General features: G+C 42.3%; 1 protein-coding gene across 1 annotated transcript in view; it reads right to left on the minus strand.

Annotated features, from left to right (window-relative positions):
- Positions 1 to 26504, minus strand: part of LOC138615833 (protein sidekick-1-like) — a 242936-nt gene that overhangs the window by 85164 nt on the left and 131268 nt on the right. The window contains exons 6-7 of the mRNA XM_069689684.1: positions 11085 to 11111; positions 3739 to 3841 (exon numbers count right to left, since the gene is read on the minus strand). Of these exons, the coding sequence (XP_069545785.1) occupies positions 3739 to 3841; positions 11085 to 11111 (130 nt within the window). The remainder of the gene's footprint in view (positions 1 to 3738; positions 3842 to 11084; positions 11112 to 26504) is intronic.

The raw sequence follows: 26504 nt of genomic DNA on the forward strand, positions 1-26504 counted from the left end.
GGAGAGGAGAGGAGAGGAGAGGAGAGGAGAGGAGAGGAGAGGAGAGGAGAGGAAAGGAGAATTAGGGAAAAAAAGGAAAAGAATGACAGAAGGCAATTACACCATATTAAATCCATCAGTTTATTTGTCAATGAGGCAGGAAATGAATGATGACAGTTTGTATATCAGAGCAGTCAGCTCTACTCAGCATGAAGGAGCTTTAGTCTGTTACTCTAAATGTTGGGAAAGGAAATGGATTTTGGTATAAAATGAAATTTTGTTTTGGATAGATAACATCAAAAAAACAACAACAAAAAAAAACATTATTTTGGATGTATTTATGTGTGACAGCACAAATACAGCACTGTGTCTTATCATAAAAGTGCAGTTCAATGTTTTGGTGCATTTTAAACAACAATTTCATTCTCACCTGCATTAAATTTTGCAGCTGACCTACTAAGATAACATTGAACTATGTAATCATCAGTTAAAACTGTCATCCGGATGCATTTTATCAAGGACTGCTTAAAAGTCAGAGTTCAGCTGTATACACAGTAATCTAAGAAAATATATCAGAATATCATGATGAAAATACTGCTAAATAAAATTACAAAACACATTTGAACATTGCTATGGCTGCATTTCATTAACAACAATGAAGAGAACGTAGGCATCTACAAGCTTACTGTTATAATTACAATTAGCTTTAGGTTAGAGAGGTTAGAGAGTCATGACTCAAACAAAAACCACCGAAATGAAACAGATTGAATGACAAAAAGCAATTAAGATGAAAGTCTGTTTGTGAAATACAAGCAACTGTCATTCTGAACAAGTGACATCTCTAGAATACATTAGCTTAGAGATCATTAACATTACATTGCTTTGATTTATTGTCATTGCTTCTCAAAGTTTTTCATAAATTCCAACAGCAGTCCTTCTGTTGATGGTATTAAATAGCTCTAACAAAGAACTTTATTCTTGAAGTCCCTCTCCTGGCATTGATTTCTAAAAACAAATTTCTTTTCATCGAAATTACACAAAAAAAGAAAATTCCCCTCAAAGTGGCTTAGATTTAACCCGCATATCCCACTGAAGATGGGTTCCATTTTGTTCCATCTTCCATCAAAAATAGACTCGCTGCCTATCTTTAGCGAAGCAGCGCGGCGAGCCGCTTCTGGGACGCTGGTGAGACGGACCACAGCGCAGCCGGAGGGCTTTGAAGCATTGACTTTAATGACGGCGATTCACTCCGGCAGCCGTGTCAGAGACAGAACACGTCGCAGGTGAAATCGGTGGAAAATAGCCTGAACTCTACACCTCTGCCGATATTCATTAAACGCAGCTCTACGAATATGGAAATAATCCCCGCCTCCATCTCCACCCACCCCTCCGCAGCTCGCCTGCAGCTTAATAATACGGAAAGCCCCCCCCTGCCCCCGCCCCCCAATGTGATGTATGAAACCCGGAGTGTCTGAATCTGTGTTTTTGAGAATGACACTGTCACTCGTTCAATAAACGCTGAGCCATGGCAGTGACTGTTTGCTTTATATATCATGTAGCACGTTAAAAAAAAACATGGCAAAGACATGTTGATAAGGTTAAAAATGTAATTTTCATTGGAGGGGCTTTTTGTTAGTTTGTTTTTGGAATATTTATGGATACACTTTCTGTCATATTATAATAGGTTCTTTTAGATGTATATCGGGCCACTTCAGTAAAAGTGATTGCACACCCTGTAAATTAGTTGCTAGAAATCATATAAACCTCAAGTTTTTCAAAAGTGTAGCTGAACCAAAATAAATCTAGCGGTAAGTGATATCAAGTTAAACAAACAATGTATATTTAGCCTGAAATGGGATTAGTGTTTCTTCTTTTTCTTTGTCAGATGATACACCCAGAGACAAACTTAAGTGTAAAAGTAATTAAAGTAACTGCTCAGCTGGTATCGGCTAGTTAACATTTTAACGTTTACTTACTCAGGGTCCTGCTCACTGCTCCAAGACTTTACAGCCTTTAATATCAGGCCAACCAAGTTTCAATTTATTTCAGCACTGGTGAATATGACTCACTGATGATTAATGGATGTGGATAGCAGATGCTTTCAGACTTCAGCACTGCATTTGATTTCATTGATCAAACTCTTACTTCTCCCAAATATGGGACACTTTCTCTCTTTCAGTTGTCTCCCATGTACTGAATCATCTCTCTGGAACGGGTATTTCAGATTGCAGAACTAGTCCCTCAGGAGTGGATTGTTCCTGGAGATGATGATGAACCAACTCATTTGCAGATGTGGAGTGGGTTTCGAAGACCAATTTCTTTGGTGTTAAATTAAAAATGTATGGTCTGTTTAAATTTCTATAGGTTTGTCTGATTGAGATGGTTCTTACATCTTGTGTCGGTGTGTTCCTGTTCTCTATTACATGTGGGAGCCACATTGATCTTTTAATACCTTGAGTGCAACCCACTGGTCAAGTTCAACTGACAAGCACTTAAAAGGGACTCTCAGTACAGAGCAGACCGACTAGCACAGACTAAATAACGCAATCCAACAAAAACCCTTATACAAGCAGTCTGAGGCGAAACTCAATACAGCATGTTGAGTAAGCACAGCCTAGAAGATCACCTGTCGAGGCCCGAATACTCAGACTTATCATTGTTGCAGGCAGTGCTTTTATCTGGTAACAGCAGCCAAACAGCATCTTTCTTTCTTGTTTTTTCAATCAATGTCTCGATGTGCATATAGCACAAAGTAAAAGTATCAAAAACACTGTCCTTGCACTGCCCCACCCTCCCACACACACACACACACACACACACACACACACACACACACACACACACACACACACACACACACACACACACACACACACACACACACACACACACACACACACACACACACCGTCACTAATCAGGAGACAAATTTGTTTCCTTTGTCTTGAGTGAAGAGTGTATCCAAAACTGTTGTTTAGAGGGAATAAAGGAACAAAACACAGGCTTTGTTCAAAACATATACTGCACTGTGACATGAAGTACACATCAACCAGTGTTTAGTTGTTGTTTTGCCCGTAAGAGATGCGGAGGGAGGTCGGACAGTGTGTCTGACGGACGAGTACAAACTGATACCAGAGTGTCTGACAACTCTTGAACCAAAGAAGAGTTCGCTGTTGCTCTGAAAAAGTCAGTAAGACGAGACTGCATCCACTTTACTGTATATGTGTTTGTAAGTGTGTGAGAGAGTGTGTGTACATATAGTACTTGGCATGGGTCAGCATGAATTTGTGGGTGTGCTTAGCTTCTCTGCTGATGTCAGATGGGCCTTTGATCCAACTTCTGTTAAACTTAACTTGGTACTGGTGTGTGTGTGTGTGTGTGTGTGTGTGTGTGTGTGTGTGTGTGTGTGTGTGTGTGTGTGTGTGTGTGTGTGTGTGTGTGTGTGTGTGTGTGTGTGTGTGTGTGTGTGTGTGTGTGTGTGTGTGTGTGTGTGTGTGTGTGTGTGCCCGTGTGTTTAATACTAGCGGGGAAGAGTTGCTGAGCTATGAGTTTATGTGGGGTCCTCTAATTGCCCTGCAAGAAAACACTACTGTCTCGCAAGAAGGAAATTGTTCACACTTTTGTGTGTGTGTGTGTGTGTGTGTGTGTGTGTGTGTGTGTGTGTGTGTGTGTGTGTGTGTGTGTGTGTGTGTGTGTGTGTGTGTGTGTGTGTGTGTGTGTGTGTGTGTGTGTTTCTGCATGCACATAAAAGAAATTTACCTAGCATTAGCGATGCACTCCAGAGTAGCCTCGCTCCCCGCCACCACTGTTGTGTCTTTTGGTCCAATCACGATTGCCGGAGCGACTGACTCTGACTCAGGATCTGTGACAGAGAGAGGAAATATGAGAGGCAGTTCAGCTCATAAATCAAACTTGCACACGCAGCCGCATAATCTCAAACATAGATCACAATAGTGTCCCTCACACACTGCTACACTCTTTTACGCATGCACATAACTGTCCCGTACTCAACTTGATACATTTTCTAAAAGACACAACAAAACAGGAAGCACCATTGCCATGTCAGCTGGACAGGCACGGCCTGCATGTAATCTTCTATTAGCCCCAAATTGGCCATTGACAACTAACAAACGCAATCCAGCACAGTATCCAACTATTTGTTTGTTTGACAACAACAAACAATGCTGGATTTCTGACATGTCAAAAATGTACGTCAGCCGTCTTGTAATCAGAGCAGCTCTGCAATTAGATTTTGTGTCGATATTATTGGCGTAGTGTTTCAAATGCTGATTTCGGTTAAAAACGATATAACTGTAAAAGTGGACGTAGCTTCCAGGTCTGAAAAACGAGGCCGATGCAGAAATGCCTTAAACTGCAATACCACCGAGTGCCGCTAGAGGTTGGCTCCAAAAGCCTCCTGCTCCAGAGACTCCCATTCAATTTCTTTCATAGACTACAAAGTCGTCGCGGTCGTGGCAGCCTGTTGCAGCAGCTCCCCCTCGGGATGCTGCTGTAGCGAAAGAATTTCCCCTCGGGGATTAATAGAGTACGATACATTTTTTTTTTTTTAAAAAGCCAGGTTTTTGGGGGAGTGTCTGTTTGATTGACAGGGCTGTGGTGCAGTCAGGTTTCTGCTATCAGTGGGTGGGACGTAGTTTCCTCGGGTTTCCAATCATAAAGAGTCAGATCCACCGCTCATTCCCTCCCAGCTCACCCAAATATGGTCACTTCTGGCTGCAAACAACTCCAAACTAGCAAGACAATTTAAAAAGAAGCGCTTGTCATGTGTTAAAAATTGCAGCTCACTGTACACAAATCTTCTCAATTCAGGGAACTGAAGTATAAAAGAGTGGTAGTATGTTACATGGAATAATATAGTAAGTGACACACTGTGGATATAACAGAGTAAGAAGAGACTGAAATGAGTTAGAAAAAAAAAACACTTCCCTCTACTTCTTCTGAACTGCTGATGTCTCTTATCTAAGACATATTTTCAATCTTCCACACAAACACCATAAGTCTCTCTGATAAACAATATAATTCTTTGTGTCTGAAACACCCTACCATACTGGGTATAATGATGTATTGGAGATAATATGGCGCCGTGCGTGAGTTACAATGATAGTGTTCAGAAAAGAGTACAGTGGTGTGAGTATGTGAAACGTGATTTATGGCCTAAAAGGTGTGTGTGAGAGTACAGTGGTGTATGTGCAAGATTACAATTGTGAGTGTATGATTTATGGTCTGAGTGGCCACTCAGAAGAAAATAACACACTGAGATTGTTATCAGTTTGAGAAGTATTACAATTGCTGAGAAAAAAAAAAAGGTATAAAAATAGAAGAACAGACCAACAGAAAAATGTTTGTCAGTGTTCTGCAGACTGTGTGAAGCCTATGCATTACTGTTATGGTTGTGTGTGTATGAAGATCACTGGGTTTTGTCAGGCAAAGACTGTGTAACCGATGAATATGTAGATTTCCAATAAGGGAGGAGCAGGGAGTACAAATTAACAGGCTGGTTCTGATCGGGGTTGGGATGGAAGGAAGGGGGAGTACAGAGGGAAGGCAGGGGGAAGCGAAAAGCAGCTTTGATCTCCTCTTTGAAGGCAAGGCAGAAAAGGTGGTAATTGACTCTCTGCTCTTTATTCTTCCTTCACATTCTCTCGCTCTTCTCGTTTTTTAATCGCAGAGAAAGCACTGAAAAGTCATATCCCACTGTCACACGGACGTGTAATAAGACATGCGGGTACAGTAAGTCAGGGGAGTGATAGCGCACACACACACACACACACACACACACACACACACACACACACACACACACACACACACACACACACACACACACACACACACACACACACACACACACACACACACACACACACACACACACACACACACACATCTTGACACCTACACTCACTGCTACTCCAACTCAGGTTGAGTCATTAATGAAGAAAATAAGTGGAAAAAAAAAAAAAGGAAGATGGGAAACTAATAGTGAAGGTCTCTATCACTCAGTTTTTTCAAGTTTCTCTGTAACACACGCACACAACAGTTTAATCTTTAATTTAATTTTGCAAAGACCAGCATTACGCACAGCACAGTTTAAAAGGTTTGGTCTTGGAGAAGTGGAGATGGGAAGCAGGAGTGGGCGGAAGACGTGAAGAGATAGATGGACAAGCAGAGGTAGAAGCAGGGAGAGCGATCGGCGAGCGTCCATTAGCTGCCCAGTGTGGGAAGCAGAGGTCAGACAGGGACCGGTAACCGTCAGTGAAGCCTTAATGGCAGCAACGGGAGCAGATAATGAATAGAGGGGTAGGGGGGGAGGGGGAGAAGTGGAAACTCGACCTATTACCTCGGGCCAGGTTGTCTGAGGGGAGCAGACCGACAAATCAGGACAGCGGGAGCACTGGTATGACAAGGGAGAACTGTGAGGGAAAAAGAAGAAGGGCTCGGAGCAGGGAGAGGGAGTGTACATGCAGATGGGATGAAGCAAAAGGGGGGACCGTGCAGATGGTCTTCTTCTTCCTGGAGTGACAGACATGATGGTAGAAAAAGAGGGGAAAGCAAAATGCCATACGGTTGTGTGATCTGCGCTCTTCTTTTCTCTCTGTCAGCGTGTCTAACATTCTCTTTCTCTGGGGAAATCTCTATCAATTCATCCCGTCTGGATCTCTCATTCCCCACTGCCATATCTTCCCTCCATTATTCCCTCTCATCCTCTTATCTTCTCCTTTTAGTTGTTTAAACTGGGAGTATTAAATTAATTTTCTTCAACATAACCAAGGAGAAATATTCAGACTGGCAGACAGCCGTTATTATGTGTGTGTAGGCAAGCTGTGGCAGCTAAAAGGCTCCCTGTAAAGACTCGACAAAGAGAGTCCAGAAGTTTAATCTAACTCTATTGGACTCCTCATTTAGCAAATGAGAAACACCATGTGGTGAGAGGAAAAGTAGAAGTGATAGAGGGAAATCAGGGTTGTGGTGTAACGAAGAAATATCAGAACAACAACTCAGGGTTCAAAATGCTTCAAAGAAAGAGGCGCGATAAAAAAGAAAAGTTTTTGGTTAAAAAATCTAATCAAAAGTGATGAGAAGGAGGGGGGGGAAAAAAAAATCATAAATCCTATGAGCTTCCTGTGTGTCTGTGTGTGTACATGGTTGTGTGCATTATTTAGCACCGGAGAGGCAGTGACGCATTGCAATGTTACAATGGCCTCGTCAGCGCAATCACTGCTGATTGACAGTAAAGTGCTGCTGAGGTGACACAGCTGTGTTAGGGTGTGTTAGGGTGTGTGTGTGTGTGTGTGTGTGTGTGTGTGTGTGTGTGTGTGTGTGTGTGTGTGTGTGTGTGTGTGTGTGTGTGTGTGTGTGTGTGTGTGTGTGTGTGTGTGTGTGTCATTGAGAAAGAAGCAGAAAAATTAAATTGAGGATGGGGATGATAAAAAAAAAAAAAAAACAGGTAAAAGGATTGTTACAGCTTCCGAGCAGGAAAGAGATCAAGATTAATAAATCGAGAGGGAGCGAGATGAGAGGCTATTCCATCCACAGATTACAATATAATCCCTCTTTCAATGGATTCTCTCAGATTACAGCTTGTTCTGCTATTAAATCTGTCAGTCACTCCGAACTCCCTATGGTGTCAGGGAGTCATCCGGAGTGCGAGTATGTGTGTGTGTGTGTGTGTGTGTGTGTGAGAGTGATCTTTCTATGACTGGAGATCGGTATGTTGTAAGCCTTATACACAAATCTCCTCGAGAGCAGAGACACACACACACACACACACACACACACACACACACACACACACACACACACACACACACACACACACACACACACACACACACACACACACACACACACACACAGCTTTGAATGCGTATATACAGACACACAGAAGGAGGCCGGTGTTAGCTCACTGTGTATTAATAGAGTTGTCAGATATGTGTCTGCGGGGTTCACAGCCAACTAACACATACTGTACCACACTGAGACCACATACACAACACGGAGGCAGAAAGTTCAAGAGAAAGAAAGAGGAAGGTTTTTATAAGCAAAAAGGAAGAAAAGATGAAAGGGAAGCATGCTGGAAACAAGAGGTTAAAAGAATGAAGAGCTTTTAAAGCAATTTTTAAAACAACTTTTTTGAAAGGTATACAAAAATAAATTGAGAGGAGAAGGTGATCATTGGCTGATCTCTTGTGAGAAGACTGCACGTGTGTGACAGCGGGGTGAGTGTTTGTACGTGTCACTGTGCTCATTAATGCTGCATGCTGACAGCTAAGTGTCATGGTATGACTACACTTGCCTTAGAATGCCAATATAAAACCACACGTTACGACATGCCGCGCACACACGCCAACACGCACACACGATGCCACAGCCACACCAAGAGCTGAAAATCCAAACCCCAAGGGGACACCGACTCAGACAATGGGAAGCAGTGAGAGGACAGAGAAAGATGCCCGATTTTAAATATTCATCTCTTCCTTCAGCTGCCAAACCTTCTATCTGTCTTTCTCATCGGCCCACACAAGTGATGGAAGGGAGGAGATGGAAAGACGGGAGGGAGAGAAAGGAAGAAGACACAGGAAACAGGGAGCAGTAATGGTGAGGCAGAGCAGGAGTTAAGCTCTCGGAGAACTCAATATTTATTTGATTAATTTTGACTATTATATTTGTTGTGTTTTTCGAGCTGCTTGGCGAAACTCAAAATGACATAATGAGGTAACATTTCATCATCACTCTACTGAAAATAAGGGCATGCACTGCTGCCTTATGCCTGCAAATGTTTTAGGTACAGAGGGGAAAAAAATATTTATCAAAATATTTATGTAAGATAAAATAATTTCTCTCCCATCAACTCTGAAAATCCTTAACATTTGACAGAGGCTTGGAGGCATAACTCCAACTGAAATGAGACAAATGCACATAGTTACGACTCAAAAACGACAATAAGACAATAGGTCAATATTGCACAAATATAATTATACAAGTATGTGGCCATGAAGGAGCATTATAGCAAGCAAGAGAAAACGGGTATGGCATTTTGTAAATCGCTTCAGCCTCTGGGACGACTGGCACCACAGTGTGCCGTAGCCACGGTAATAAACACACTCATGTGATGCCGTCATTAAAAGACTCAGCACGTTTGATGTACAGTAAGTGTCAAAATGTTGCCCAAATGAAGAGAAAGCCTGCGAGTTACTTCAGGCAGTCAAATGGAGTCTCTCAGGGCTTTCACACTATATCTCCTCTTCACTGTGGCAGTGTGCTGAAGCCCCCAGTGCTCTGCTCCCTGTCTGAACTCCTGAAAGCTACGCTGTCACCTGCTGCCACAGTCGCCACAGCTGCTGTTTATGTAGCATTTCAAAAGCCCCACCTTCAACCCAGCATCCGCCTGCAGTGTCTACTGGAAGTCAACGTTTTCCCTCGATAGCAAGTTCTTGTCACTCTCCACTTCCTGCAGTGCTGAACTTTCCTTGTGGGGACTGATGAGGTCATAGACGCCGGGAACTTTGGCGCCAAATATCGACGCTGTACACCACACTCACATAAAATAATCCATTCTAAATGAGTTGGCTGACTTGAGATGGATCCAACAATGTCAAGCCTCAGGCTCAGGCTGGGTTTGTCCACAACAATGCAAACGAGTTGCAGAAAAAAAGTCACAGGGAATGGTTTTAAAGTTGCAGTGAAACAAAAGTTGTCATCTTTGTCTTCAGTCGTGTCATGTACGAGGGGCGATCAAGAAGTTCTGGGACTGTTCTTGTTGTGCACAAACAGAGAGCGGTGCAGTTGTAGGCATGGCAAAACTTTGCGGCACTCCGTTTAAACACAACAGGAGCAATCTCTGCACCTCTTGATTGCGTCGCGTTACTGAACGAGCCTGAATATATAGGACTGATCAAAACCTTTTGCTGGGGTTGATCATTTAAAAAGTGGGTGGGGTTTAGTAAAGGTATCAATGCCACAAGGAGCCGAGGAGAAATATGGAGCATCAGAGGACGAGCTGTTTCCCTCCACACACACACACACACACCTCCCTCTCCTGTGATGTTACATGAGGAGGAGGAGAACAATATTTGCAAAAAATGAAGACACATTATTTGTTTTTGATTTCACCACCTGAAATCTAAAAATACACTTTCTGCAATGATGCTGCCCTGCTACTCACTCATCACCTGATCGTCAGCTCGGTTTCATGCGGTATGTTGCATCCAAATGTCAGATGACAATGGATCGTGACTCGGGCTGGGTATCATTCAAAAATAAATACCAATACCTTTTATGAAATCCATTTTAAGAAAAGGAAAATTACTTTCACAATATGCTACAAACCTTTAGTTTTCATGCAGTATAGAGGGAGACAGTATAACCTGAGTTGTTTTTACAGATGTCCCATTAACACATCACGTGCTATCAGGAGACGGTAGTTTGCCGGCTGCACACAGAGAAGCCTCCTGTTACTGTAGCGCACACAATGCAGACAGGTGTGTGGCCCAAAATTAGTTTTGGAAAGAGTGAAATAAGGTGTTCTAAGGTCAGATTTAAGAAACATAAGTTGGAACCAATTGATTTGCAGGCCACCGAGTACAGGCTATATACTGCTGAGGCTCACGGACACAGATGAGATTTACTCCGTAGGTGAAAAACAGGTATCAAAACTTGGTACCAAATGATAAGGCATTTTTCGATGCTCGACACTACCTAACGAATTCCATCAGTGCCATCAAAATATTAAGGTTCGGTACCCAGCCCTAAATGTGACAGATAATGTTCCATGTAAGCTTTAAACCATCAGAGTATTTCCACTCGTACCAATCAATAGATGGTACAAGCAGGCTGACCTCGAGGTTAGATTTGTAGCCATTAGGCAGAAAAAGTGAAACTCCACTGGTGGAACATGGTTTACAGGATGTACCCGTCACTGCTGCCAATGAAAACTTCTGCAGAGCATGTAGCCCAGCAGCTCTGACCTTCTGGTGGGGGCAGGAGGTCACGACAACATTTGTCTCCATTGAGAGAAAGTGTTTAGAGAATGAAGTCGGAGAGAAAGAGCAAGGCAGATAATGCAAATGTAAATGGCTCTTTACCTGTTGAACCTCGGTTTTTCTTGCCAACTGTCCGTCAGCCAGAGAGAATTAGATGAAAAGAAGTCGGAGAAAAGGCGGAGATAGGGAGAGGGAGAAGGGGGGAAAACGGGAGAGATATAATTTAGATTTCGAGTGTTTCTTCAGGCTGCAACAAAAAGACACATTTACCAAATACACATAAAAAGAAGCAAAAGAAAATACAAGCTTTCACATATTAGCACTTCTAAGGCGTCTCAGAGTTTTGGAGGCAAACCGTTTTGGAGGCCTCTTACCCGAGAAGGAGGAAAAAACAAATACAGACAGAGAGCAGGAGACAGAGAAACGAATGAGAGCGAGGAAGAGACAGAGAGGAACAGAGGACGCTATGTTATCATAGAGTCCAGAGGAAGACAAGTTGTTTGCAGCCCATCCATCAACTGCCAGCTACCGAATTTTGTCTCTCTCATTCACTCTTTCCTTCTCCCTCTCTATCTTTCCTCCCTGTATCTGTCATACGTCTGGAAGTAGAAAGACTGTAGACTGTGAGAAAATGATGGCACTGACATTCTACAGGCAGAAAATCTACATTCACTATTCATCTATCAATACCCGACCCCTTCATGCTTCTATCCAGCCACTCACTGAATTTTTGAATACTGGGAGTGCGTTTGTGTGAATGTGTTTCCATCTCTGGCCGTGTGTGTGTTTGTGGTGAAAAATGTGCGTCAGAGGCTTAATTTAGATTCTGACATATCACATCAGCGCAAAGTTCGCTTAGTCTGCGATAGGTCTATCCCAGCTCACATTGGGCGAAGGCAGGGTCCACCTTGGACAGATCACCAGTCCATCACAGGGCCACACAGAGACAGACGGAAACAAAGACCATTCACGCTCTCATTCACACCTAAGGGACATTTGTAGAACCAATAATTAACCTGAGATGCATGTCTTTGGATGGTGGGAGGAAGCCGGAGTACCGGGAGAGAACCCACGCAGGCACAGGGAGAACATGCAAACTCCGCACAGAAAGGCCTGGAATCGAACCCGGAAAGTTTTTTGTAAGGCGACAATGCTAACCACTGTTCAGAATAATAATCAACATTTTTTGTTTAAGCTGTATTTTATTGATAGTAGTTATTTACTGACTGCTTTTTTGGCCAGCGGCCAAAGGAAGCATTATACTAAGTAGGGATGAGTCATAATTTAAAAATGTTCGAATAGTAATTATAAAAAAAACAAAAAACAATCAACTATTTCATATCTTATTTCCCTTTTTTTAATTTTTTTTTTTAATTTTTATCAGCTCCTGGAAGTAATGCATTACTACTACCAGAAGGTGCCAGTAAAGCACCCCTAAGCTGTTTGTGCCATTACGCTCCGGTAAAAGGTTTGTTGCTTCGGCAGATTAGATGCCTGTTTCAAACAGAAGAGAAGTGCAGTGACTACAACCACAAACAAAACAAAGCAAACAAAAATGAGGTGCAGTGCCATCTCCGCCAGGTAAAGATGCATATCATGTCTTTTGAGGGCAAAGCACCAGGCAGGTTGTCCACCCACAGATCAATAACCAGTGGCCAGAGGTTTTTGAAGTATGATGGCATTGTTTAGCTAAAGTTTATGCCATGAGTGAGTCTCTTTCTCTCTCTGTGTGTGTGTGTGTGTGTGTGTGTGTGTGTGTGTGTGTGTGTGTGTGTGTGTGTGTGTGTGTGTGTGCGTGCGTGCGTGTGTGCGTGTGTGTGCGCGCGCGTGTCAGTGTGTGCAGTGGCGGAGATCTAATTGTCAATTAATAGTCGAATACTTTCCAGCGATTATCAAACTGTAAGTTGTCGTGAAACGCCCATCCTTAATGCTGAGAGGTATTTATATTCCTACATTAAATTAAATGTATTTTTATTGACAGCACACTATTGAATCAACACATACTCACACGTATTGGCTGTACAAAATATTAGAAACACCTCAAATAAAAACAAATATAAAGATTTGATGGCGACTTGACTCAAAATAGGTGTTCAAACAACCATACAAAAAAAGGCACACTGCGGCCAAAACTTGTACCTTTTGATTTTTTTGGGACTTAAATACCCTTTTGTGTTGACATCGCAAAGACCTCTTAGCAGAATGCAATACAGGTAAACAACACTTAAAAACTCCAGCGTACCAAATGACTGTCTGCATTGGCTTACATGAGGACACAGAAGCAACTAAGACTAAATCCACACAAGACTGCGTCGAGTTCTTAAATATGATGCACCAACCTATCTGCCAAATAGCCTGACGAACTGAGTGCAAGCACCAGATGACCTGATGGCAAAAGGGCATCACAACAAATACTATTGATTTGATTAAGGTTTTTCGGTTCACTACACTTAACTGCTAAATTAAAACCACTCATGGCCTTCTTTTTGAAAGCATCCTCTTCAGTTTCAGAGCCTGAAGCTTTTGCAAAGTTCTGTACGTTCAGTGAGTGGAGACTAATTAATAGACAATCCTCTCTGTGTAACGCAGTACAGTTCAACAGAACCACAATCTAATTCTTTGAACTACCACCTGTGTAAAACTGTTTCAGCAAAAAGCGCCATAACCTTCCTGAAGGTAGGTTTTATTGCACAGCTGCTCTAGACTACATTAGTCTCAGTTAGATGTGCAATAAAAAGTGGTATATACTACATATTTATATACAGTCAGGGTTTTTAATTATTATTAGTACAATATTTTGTCATTTGCTTCTGTCCAACAGTCAAATGGATTATGTACGAAATAACTGAAATTCCTGAACGTTTAATGCAATATTTTTGTTAAAGTCCTCAAATAAAAGCTGAATATCTACATGTACTGATGCCTTCATTTCCAATCCATTGTGCTGGCGCACAGAGGCAAGATGACAAGACTTATCTCACTGTTCAAATATTTATGACCCTGACTGTGTATCTTCATATAATGGAAAAAAAGTTGTGTTTTCATATTGGTAACAACCGTCTGGTATTTCACTGGCATTGGTGTCAAAAACAGAACAAAATAAAACAACCAGACCTATTGTGAACACACCCCAAAGAAAGATGTTTAACTGGAGCAGTTTCTGCTGTCAAGTAGCAGTATTGGTAAGTCCATTATTTTGGTGAGTCTGAAAGGGGGTCAGGAGACACACACACACACACACACACACACACACACACACACACACACACACACACACACACACACACACACACACACACACACACACACACACACACACACACACACACACACACACACACACACACACACACACACAGAGGAATATGCAGGATTTGGTCTGGAGGGCACACACTACTGTGAGTGTATTCAAATGATGTGTCATTCTGAGTCATCTTCAGTTTCAAACAGGAACCGAGTAACAAAGGGGACATCAGGGGACAAGTGAAAGAGCGCAAGCGAGGACGTGTGTGTGTGTGTGTGTGTGTGTGTGTGTGTGTGTGTGTGTGTGTGTGTGTGTGTGTGTGTGTGTGTGTGTGTGTGTGTGTGTGTGTGTGTGTGTGTGTGTGTGTGTGTGTTTTCACAACACAACAAAGCATCTGAAGTTCATAGAGCATTAAACACATTTGCCGGTAACTTTTCTATCTCTCCTTGTTTTCAGAAGCCTTTGAAATGCTTTGGATAATTTCTTGTCTTAATCAGTGTAATTACTGATGTGAATTTCACAGCAGAGATTAACTCTTCAGCACAGGTGGTTTCGGTCCTGTCTTTAATAAAACAGATCCCCACTCGGTGTCACGGCTGATACTGATGTGATGTGTTTAAAAGACAGTTTTAGGTGATGTGAAAATTTGTCTCTGCCTTCGGGATGATTTGTATTCATAAATGCATTGTTGTGTATTCAGTTGCCTGAAGGACCCACAAACAAGCAGGTCACCATGTCCTTTATGTGTACCTGCCATTGTGTGTGTGTGTTTGCTGTTGCACAACATGGTGTCTATGTGTTCCAGTACAATGGGGAATAAGTACAGTATGTGTGCTGCTATTCAATACAACCAATCCTGTGTGCTGTACCTTTCCTTTTGGTTTGTAAAGGTTGCTGCTGCTATGTGTTTCATGTCTCACTGTGTTGCCTTCCCAGCTGATATGTGCGAGCACTGACCCTCTCTGGCCCCAGCTGTGGGTCACGTATTTGTTGCAACACCCCGAAACCCTCCATGACTCACACACACACACACACACACACACACACACACACACACACACACACACACACACACACACACACACACACACACACACACACACACACACACACACACACACACACCTGCCCTTCCCGAACACACAAACAGCCCCACCGGGCCTTCCTTCCTTCCTCCCCTCCGCCCTTGGTGCCAATCTATTCCCCTGCTCAGCCTCGTTTCGCTCTCCCCATCCACCCACATCCACATCCCCTGTCACATTTCCCTGAGCTAGAAGAATACTTTTTTAGCAACATGTTTGGGTCTTTTATTTCTCTCTCTTGGCTGTTTTAAACCCAGAGTTCAACCTTAAAAATCCTTTCCATTCCAATTTACCCTGTCAATCTCCCGCTCTTCTTTTTTTCCTGCTCAAAACACACACACACACACACACGCACGCACGCACGCACGCACGCACGCACGCACGCACACACACACACACACACACACACACACACACACACACACACACACACACACACACACACACACACACACACACCTATTTGAAATTCATGTCAGCGGCTATACAAATGTAACACTCCAATTTCCAGTACTGACACATTTATACAGAAAAACACAAGGACTCATGGACCCAAATACACACACACACACACACACACACACACACACACACACACACACACACACACACACACACACACACACACACACACACACACACACACACACACACACACACACACACACACACACGCACAGAGCTGCGTCCAGTAAAATAATAAGCTGGCTGAACTGTTGACCTCACACCTCGGAGAAACTCCTGACTGACCCAGATGCTAAAATTTCTTATTCTGTATGCTTCCTCCACTTATACCCAGTTGTGTGTCTCACTTTGTAAATCTGACCAAAATTGAGGAGCGCTATCATATATACACAGCATATTATCAGCAGTGGGCAGGTTTACATTATACATTTTGGCTTTCATACAACCCTACACTCTTCTTTAGTCTACTTGAGCCAAATCCCGTCATTGGCTCAGCTTCTTCCTTCCCTCCATAAACATGGAGTCTGGGAAGGTTACATCTTCCTGCTGTCTGCCTGTCTGTAGTAAATGCTAGCACCAGTTGACCTTTCCAATTTACCATGTCAATCATGCCCACACACAAACGCACAGTACGCACGGCCTAGTCTCCCACACACGTACAGGTAAGAGTTGGTGTCAATCATCTTTGTATGGAATCCCAAATGTCACCAGGTTGTGACATTCTTTTTGCTGACTGTCTGAAAAAAACAGATGCATAAACAGGCCTTCCTCCTCTTCTCGTTTTTGCTCGTCTTTCTTTTCTTTAATGCTGAATACAACCCCCCCCCCTCGCCCGCCCCCAATCACTTACGGCTTAAATTTTTTTGCTCCCAAAAACATACATGCATTCAAATGTGCAATTGTAATATAAACCCACCAATCCCTTGTTAAACATGACCTCATATCAATCTCTAGATTTAAAAAAAAAAAAAAAAAAAAAAATAGCACAGATATGAGAAAAACAAATTGAAAATGAGCTGTTAAAATTGATAAACAATCAAAACTCTGACCACAGATTGGATACAGGGAAGAAGACAGAATAAAGCATGAGAGTGGCATGGGATGAGAAAGGGAGATAGATGCAGATGTTCAGTTCATACTGAGAGCTTAATGATGGCATAAAAAGATACATCATTTCCAATTCAGTGGAAGAGTGCTGCTTCTGCAAGTTTGCTCCTGTGATGGAGGGGAAAAAAAGAGAAGCTTCTGAAGCTTCTAAAATGAAGAATGTTAAAAGGCAATAGACGGATGAAAGACAAGTCTTAAGGTCTTTCCACACTTCAGGCATGGTGCATATATGAAATGAAAATGCCAAATACTAGCCAACGACTATTTCACAACAAAACTATTAACGCCGGCAGCGAGGCCAATGTCTGACAGTTGTTTAAAAACAACAACAACAAAAAAAGGTTTAAATAGAAGTCAGAATAAATGATAGATATCTGGTAGTACAACAGCTGATAGTAAGTGGTACAGCAATAGGTGGTACACTTATTTACTGTCACAAACCAATGCTTTTCTTTCTTTAACACTGCCAAAGAGAGGCTTTAACGTGATGTATCACAGGGCACATCAGTCAGCCGTGATGCAAACAGCTGGACAGACAGGAAGGAAGCCAGTCAGAGAGGAGTTTAGTTTGGAGATATTTTGGGTTCAGATCTGATGATACAGGTGAGCCGACCAACACCGACAAAGCTAGGGACTCTGCATGTCCAACCATGGTAAACTGTCATCACTTCAATAAATAGTTTTCCACTCCAAATGATCTCTACTTATTGAACTGATGTGCTCGAAATAAAGTCCGTCGGTGTCTAACGGCCTTCAGACAGGGGGAAGTTGAATTCAAAATGTGTTGCTCAAAAAGCCAGTGTGTGTGTGTGTGTGTGTGTGTGTGTGTGTGTGTGTGTGTGTGTGTGTGTGTGTGTGTGTGTGTGTGTGTGTGTGTGTGTGTCGGTCTTGCACCCACCACCTCAGGTTGGAGCACCAGGTGGAGAAGGGGCCACAAGAGATAGGATCAGGAGATGCAACATCACTAAATCAGGTTGTTATCCCCTTTTTCCTTCTTCTTCATCCAGAATGCTGCAGAGTAATCCTTTATCTCACGCTACTTCTTCATTGTCTCCGTCGTCACAATCCTCTGTGCTATCTCTTCTCGGGCGCACAGAGCTGAGGACACCCTCAGCATGAGTAAATAAGGTTCATTTATAAGAGGATACTGAACGTTAAGTGGCTCCTTTAAAAACAAGTGCTATTCCAGCTGAACATTCACTCCCCCCTGTGAAACTTCTGCTTCTGACACCGTCCATTCACTTACTACACGCCAGTGAGTGAAGGGACGAGGCCAAAGAGAATATGACAGATCAATGGAGGGTAACGTGTGCTGGCATTTCCTCTGGTTCTTCCTTGAAGGCTAAAACGCTCACTCATAAACTCACAGATTTTGTTGATCCCCTTTGGGACACCTCCTTGAAACCCCTCGTATACAACATGATTGCGTCAGTGTGCAGCTCATTCTCAACAGAAACACGTTCCAATTATTGCCACTATCACTGATTTTCAGTAAAGGCTCATTTATTATGTGGAGGTTTGGACCCCTTCCAGACCAAAGGTCACCATCAAATATTTGGTTGTTTGTCAGAAGCAGTGGACCTCCATTGTGGTGTGAGACACGTCCACTGACTGCTGACTCACAACATTATTGACCACAGACACTCTGCAGCTGCTCTTGTCTGCTGGTTTTCATGGCCTTATAAAGCTTTGTTTTATGTTTAGAGAAATATTTAAACCATGAGAAGATTTGATCAAATATTTCTGCTTGGAGCTGTTTTGATTTTGTTTCTTATTTATATTTTAGAGCTCTGATCCACCAGGCTTTCACCGACTGACATGCCTCAAAACTGATATTACACAGTCTGAAGCAGACAGCAACCAAAGACTTTATCAGGCTCATCTCCCTTAGATTATTTTGATCGCATATTCTACTTTCATCTTTAATTTAAATAACTGTAAATAATGAAGAACTTGAACTCTGGTCCAATACAATATGAGATTGAAACAACCAATAATTGTAATGAACAATCATAAAAGGAAAACACTACAAAATATCCATCACTACTTTCCACACACTTGACCCCTTAAAAACATTTATTTTTTATCAGAATCCAAACCCCCCAAATAGTCACTTTACAGCAGTAAAATAGAGAAAAAAGAAAGAAGATAATGCTTTTATAACACTTAAATGCTTTGATTGTTCTCAAATCACTTCTGTTCTTGCCTGCAAATGTTTTCCTGAGTATGTAACTCCTTGTGAAAATGCAAACAAAGCCAAATTAGTTTCTGTCTTGTTGCAACAGAGAAAACCACATCTTATTTTTACACTGACTGACTCGGTGTCTGCATGCATAAGCACAGTTTTGCATCCGTGTCTTTATGTCTCTGCATATATATAAAGTGATTCCTCAAAGGGACCAAGAACAGTTCGGGTCTGTGTCTGATTAATGGTTTAATTGATTAAGTGGCTCAGAGATTGATTGGTTGGGCCTGGCTCTAACAGATTCATTAGAACAGTGATAGATCAGTGCGATCTGGCTGCAGCTGTTCCGCCCGGCTCCGGACAGCACGGCCTGGTAATGGACGTCATCTGTCTGTCTGTGGACCACAATATGTCCACATGCTCACACTGCTGTCTGGGAGTGTGCGCAGGACACGTGACGGCTGCACACATCTCCTCTTTTCTTCAATCACTCCAACAGGGGAGGAGGGAGTGGTGGGGAGGTAAGTAGGGATGAGGAGGAAGGAGGAGAAGGGCGGAAACTATTTTTGGATTAAAGGCCCTGTTGATCTATTCCTGTTTTCAGCATCCCCTCTCAATCTTCAACTTTTACACTCTGCCTCTCGTTATTCCTTCCGATCCATCTCTATTGTCCTCAAAGCTCCCAGAGTTTTACACTAGCTCGCCTCTTTTTTCTTTGACTTTCTCCGGTACCTGATCCCTTCCTGTCCTCCTGTCTTCTCTGCTCGGCCTCATTGCCCCTCTCTTCCTTTATCTCTCCTTGTTTCACTAATTCTCTGCGAGTGCTTTGTTTGTGTTGAAGCCCAGATAAAAACACTGCTTTACGTCCACGCCTGATAGCGCAGGGGGCAGGAGGACAAACACATGCACGCTCACACACTAATGCGTGTGTGAATTTGTAAAAGATGTGGAACGTGGCTGTACTTTGGCGAAGATTCAACCAATGAAGACGATGGTCATTCAAACAGCGGAGTCAGCTGAACATGCAGGAGCTAAAGAGCAACTGGGACACACGTGCTTGAGCATAAATATTAATTTGTGTTTACTGGTACGCGTATATAAAGCATTACAGGGTCTGTGCATCTGACAGAGCTATAGGGCCTCTTGTTTATGTGAGTTTAAGAGTTTAGCTTCACAAAAAAAACAACAGTTCCTTGACAGCTGCTTTTGTGTTCGCTAAGGGATTGCCTGAACTTTTTAAAGACCGAATCTGAGCGACCCGCTGAGGCATGACAGATATCAGAAATATATCAAGCAGGCTAAATATCGGGAACTGTCAGGGGGTCCAAATCCTCTAGTGTGGAAAGTGTTGTGACCCAGTTGAGACTGCCAGTGAGAGCGTTAGAGACCGATTGAAGGGAAACCAGAAGACATATTGCCGTCCTTTTTGCTCAGATAGAAAAAAAAGCTTTAAAAAGCTTTCTATTTCATACTTTTCCTGTTTGTATCAATTTTAAAGCAAAAACTCGTCTGTAAACTGTCACTTGCAGTTTAAAAGTAGCCAACAGAGATATACTTTCTTTTGAACAACGCGTTTGCGTTGTGAATGTTATTGCTCACATACTTGCCTCTGTACTCCACATGGTACTGGAGGACTCCACCAGAGGGCGCACCCAAAAAACAATGATACCATTACAACATCCTAAATTTGCCTTATGTAAACAATAACCATCGGGACAATGGAGGAGGACACTATATTGCTCATTCTGACATCATAGGTGGACAAAACACGGCACCCTCCGTCCTCACTTCCATATTTTCCGCCGTGCACAGACAGAACAGTCTCAGACATCACCGGTAATCTGTAGATTGCATTTTACATTGCGTTCATTTCTAAGGACGCAAACAACTAACGCTCCAAACAGAAGGAGGATATGCGAGGCCACCATCATGCGCATGAACGCGTAGTTGAAAACAAGTATATGTCCGGCCTTACCTTTACCCTCAATATTTCACAGTGAGAGAGATAGGAAATATTGGAAAACTGTGTGACTGTGTGGTATGTGCCTGAACCACTCAGCTAACGGGGCCAAAGAAAAGTTTTGCGTTAACAAAATGACAGGAATTTTGTTTAGTTTTGTTACAGGGTCGCGGCACGTCAGACAGCCTGTTGGAGTACAAATCATGAGCTGTTGCGCACTACCCAGGTTTACATGATAGTTTCAAATATGATACAATTTGGATCAAAATGACATGTCAGTGAGCCCTGCATTTTATAATCATATGTTATCGTCAATCATAATACATGTACAGCATCTGCTCTGTGTTTTTTGTCCCAAGTGCTTTACAGTTGGACTCCCATTCAATCTGCCTCTCACTCACAAGGACTCTTCTCTTTTTTTCTCCAAGAATAACATGAGCTCCTACATGAATACATTTAGGAGCACGGTGAAAAATGTTCAAGTAACACAGAGTTAATTAACAGGCAATTCATTAGATACATATTTATACTGCGTGTGTGTGTGTGTGTGTTATAATGTGAAAACTAGTGAAGGACTGTGGACGTGGATTACACTAGTAATGACAACACACTATAGATGGGTCTTGAAACACTGAAAAAGCTTTTTAAAACATTGAAACAGATTCTTTTGAAAATCTGACAGACTGAAAATCGCTTTTTAAACATTGCCGCTAGGGATGGGTCACGAATTTTGAATATTCGAATAGTCGTTTTAATCTCCAAAATCGATTAGTACATGTGACTTTCGTTCTTCCTTATCTCCCCTGTTTTTAGCGGCGCATAGCTGTAATGCGTTACTCCCGTCAGAAGGTGGCAAATATTCAAAGAAAAAGTGAAAAGTGCAGAGTGAATTTCGAATAGGAGTTTTGCTTGAAATTGCCATCCCTAACTTCCACAGCTAATTAAAACCCTAAAATAGAAACAGCTCTTTAAATAAAACATCGCAAGAGATTTTTTTTTTTAACCTTTGGATGTTTTTTTGTTTTTTTTACACTGAAGCACAGAAAATACTTTTGGAAACATTATAACAGGTTTTATAATATTGAAACTGCATTTTCACAGATGAAATGGTTCTGCAGTACAACTTTGTAGTGTGTGTGTGTGTGTGTATATACTAATATATATCTTAGCAACCACTAAAATGCCACACTGTCCCATGCCTACTAAAAACAAAGGCTGCAAGTTCAAAAAAATAAAATAGAATAAAACATTCTGGTGTTCTGCTATTGAGCAAGCGGGCTGGTGGTCAATGTATCTGCAAACGCAGGTAAGTAGCTGCAGGCTGGAGGAAATGTTAGCGCTTTAGATTCTGCTCACGTTTAATAATCATTGATCGTTTGTAACAAAAGATAACAGTAGGTTGTAATCTTTACTCGAACACTCTGCTCCAAAATAATTTTTTATGGTTCGCTCATAACTTTTTTAGGAGCAAATATGAGGGAAATACTTGGACTCTGGAGCACTGTTAACACACACACACACACACACACACACACACACACACACACACACACGCACGCACGCACGCACGTACACACGCACACACACACACACACACACACACACACACACACACACACACACACACACACACACACACACACACACACACACACACACACACACACCAGTTGCCTAACAATCAGTGTTGTGGATTGGACATGTTGGACAGAGGGAGCCAACACTTCAGTGAGTGAACGACCTGCTTTATCTGCTGAGCCACAAGCACAATCAATCCGTTTTCCAACTGAACTTCCATAAAACACAAAAATGTATACCATGACAGAAAAATTGTATCCATATTGCTCACACCTACACCTACACACACACACACACACACACACACACACACACACACACACACACACACACACACACACACACACACACACACACACACACACACACACACACACACACACACACAAAACATAAGTCAAGCACCCACTGACACACTCACTCTCTCTCTCTCTCTCTCTGCTGCCTTCACTCCACCACGGAACGTATTCCCCTTCCTCAGCACCTCATCATCTCTCCTCCTATTTACCCATCCTTTATCTTTCTTCTCTTCCTTCCATCTAATCATTCCCATGCCGGCCTGCCCCATCATTCACCAGCTCCACTTCCCCCCTCAATCTCTCTTTTTCTCTTCCACGACCATTGCTTCAAATTAACATCTGCTACTCCAATAACCTGTTACACCCAGCGAGAAGCACTGACACACTGAGACAATCAGACTGTTTGCATTCACAATAATATTTCATTTATATTCGAGATCCTCGACAAAAGTGTTTATAAAAAAAAAAAACCTGACTCTGAACAGTTTGTGGTGATACAAGCCGGCGTACGAACAGCGTATCCAGTTGGGCTCGTCATGGAGCTTCCGGTGTTTTCACAAAGTGGTGAGTATCAAAATAAAGCACCACTACCAATGTTGGGGAGTAAGTTACATTTAGCAGAGCTACATAATTACATTGCATAATAAATGTAACTGCAATCTGTTACAGTTAGTGATAAGAAATATGTGATCGAATGGCAGTTTCTATTCAAAATGTTGGTATATGTTTTTGTGTAAAATGTGTATTATGGAAAATACAACAATGATTTTGCTGCTTTGGTTCTTTTCACCACACGAGAATGTCGTCTGTCTGCGAAATGTAGAAAATTACTTCATTGAAAATATTATATTTTGATAAAAGGTCGCTAAGATTTAAACACGCAACAAAGAAAAAGAATGTCTCAAAAAATGATCAAATCCTCTAACTTTTCATGTCTGGAATAGATGTTTTATAATTTTGTGATTCTAGATATATGTGATATTCCAGAGATTTCATGACCAATGGGAACCCGGTCTTCACGGCAGTCAGTCGTGAGCTACATACCTGTGATATGTTTTGGTGGTTGTGCTATAAAAGCAAAAACTTTTAAACAAAATTCAAGTTCTATTAAAGAGTTTTTATTAAAGGTTTGACAGTAATCAGTGCTGAGTTCTGATGGGAGGTTTACACGAACTACTCATCATGTATTACTTTATATTCTAGAACGTTTCATCTTCATTATACATTTTAAAACATTTGCCTGAAAAGTAATCAAATGTGATACGTTACTTAACAGGACTACAACGCTCACTGACTGACAGGCACGCAGTCTTGGTTTGCAGGGTGTATAGCAAAGGGCCGATAACGACAGACGTGTGATTGACAGGATCATTAAAACCACGAGCACTATGTTACTTATCTGTGCACTTGACACCTCATTCAGCATCGCGTGTGCCTTTTGTGTCTGCCTGTGCATTTAATTTTCTTCAGGGAGTTGAGAGGGTTTACCTACCGAGTGTTTGTCTGGAGAGGAGCGTGAGCCAGCCTCAGTGGTACATCAGCTACGTTTCTTCCTACTTTCTCCATAATAACAACGCATCCAAAACCCCACTCTGCTTGTTCTGTTAAACACCGCTGCACCTGGTCTTCAATTCCAACAAAGAAAACATCTGCATCTGCTCCAGTCACGCTGCAAGACACGTTGATGCGCACACAAAAAACCAGCACACACACTCACAGGTTTTGAGCTGAAGCGCCCCGTTGTCACTATAAAACTGAAATGATCTCATTACTACAACCTTCACCCAGCTGTCCCATAAGAAACCAAGAGCTTTTAGCAGCCTTCTCCATTTTAGATTTAATAGTATGAATCAACATTTATGTGTGTGATAGCCAAATCACCATAATAACTCTGCCGAAGTATGTGGGCACAATTCATACTGGCTGGGTTGTCGCTGGTTGTGGTGGTGAAGAAATGATAGTGGTGGTCATGAGTTGAACTCGACTCTTTGAGCAAAGATAAAGTGGCCAAAGTATGTCGGCACAAGCCATACTAGTTTAGATGTAAAGCAGGTAGAGCAGGGACGGTGGGTGTGGGACGGCTGCTGAGAGGTGACCACTTGATAACCCCAGTGAGACACTGCACAGTAGTGTCTTACTTTGGTGTACGAGTACAGCGTGCATAGTGTTAGCATAGCATCCTGTGAATTAGTGAGGACGGGTATAAGTATAATATTGAGTCAGTCGACTCTTGCGGCGTTACTCTGCATTGATATGACACGGTGTGTGTACGATCAAAACTTGCCTTCGCTCGCTAACCAGTCTTCTTAAGAGTTCGTGATGATGTTGCTGTTTTGGTGTTCAAAAAGACGAACAGAGTGACGGTTTGCTTTTAGTAAAGAATCTTGCATGAACTGACCACGCTCATCATAATCCAGCTGGGTGCTAACAGCAACAGTTATTTCTTTTTCTATGAGATCTTAATCACTTACAGGACCTCTGAGGGCCAGTTGGAAGATATAAAAAGTGCCTGTGGGTCCATTTTATCCTCCCAGACTCTCCTGGCTCAAACACAGAACAGAACAGAACTGGTAACTTCCAGCTGGAAATAGCTTTTGTCAGTCTCAAACCCGTTTTCTCTTGTTTTCTGGCCTCTTTACCTTCACAGCAGCGACTTGTTCATTTCATTGATTTTTAGAAACTCGTTACATCCAGCGTGTGTGACTTTTCGTCCACCTCCTTAGCGACCGGACAACACTCTCACTGCCTACCTTTTTGTTACCTTTTTTTTTTTTTTGGTCTATTGACCGTTTTATTTGTGAATGGAAGAGGATTCAAATTTAGTTTGAGTGGGTGTGCATCTGCAAAATGCTCAGTCAAGGCCGCATGCATGTGCATCCATTCTAATCAGCGTCATGCTGTAAAACACGCTGGCAATTAAATCCACAACTAGGTGGAACAAGTAGAGCATCCACACAGGCACGCAGTCGCTTGTCATACTGACACAGTCAATGACTCAGCCTCCTGTCCATCCTTCCATCACGCCACTCTCTGTCTGTACACTGGGGTTTTAATTATAGAAGCATACAGAAGCCTCATTACAGAGAGGGAAAGATAGAGGGGACGGAGAGGGAGACCCAAATGAGAGAGACAGGAAACAGAGAGACGGGGATCAGGAAAAAGAAAATGGATCCCTTTGCAACTGAAATATTGAATGTAATAATTCCACATAACCAGTTGTAGCAGGAATTGATCAAAGCTCTGATTCATTAGCTGAGCCTCTTTATGAAAACCACAGAGTATTAGTGCCTATTTGTATGATTATACTATGAGTATATTATTTGTGTGTGTGTTCCACATCTGCAGACTTCAAATAACCAGACTTCCGTTACAAAGGAGATCATTGTAGTCGTAAGTGATCATATTTGGACGAGCGAGCGGTTGATCTGAGTAGGGACACTACGTCCCGCCCACAGGCCTGTCAATCAAACCGACCCAAACTCCAAAAACATGGCTTTTTGAGGCCTATTTTCTAATTAATGACAGGATTATTTTCACATGGGCCGCCAGAAAACTATGAAGAAAGAGTGACTTCAGAGAAAGACACCATAAGAATTAGTGAA

The sequence above is a fragment of the Brachyistius frenatus genome, unplaced genomic scaffold (assembly GCF_029030835.1).
Source record: "Brachyistius frenatus isolate BFR_SWC_R1_liver_20210118 unplaced genomic scaffold, ASM2903083v1 Contig_7, whole genome shotgun sequence".
Taxonomy (NCBI): Eukaryota; Metazoa; Chordata; class Actinopteri; family Embiotocidae; genus Brachyistius; species Brachyistius frenatus.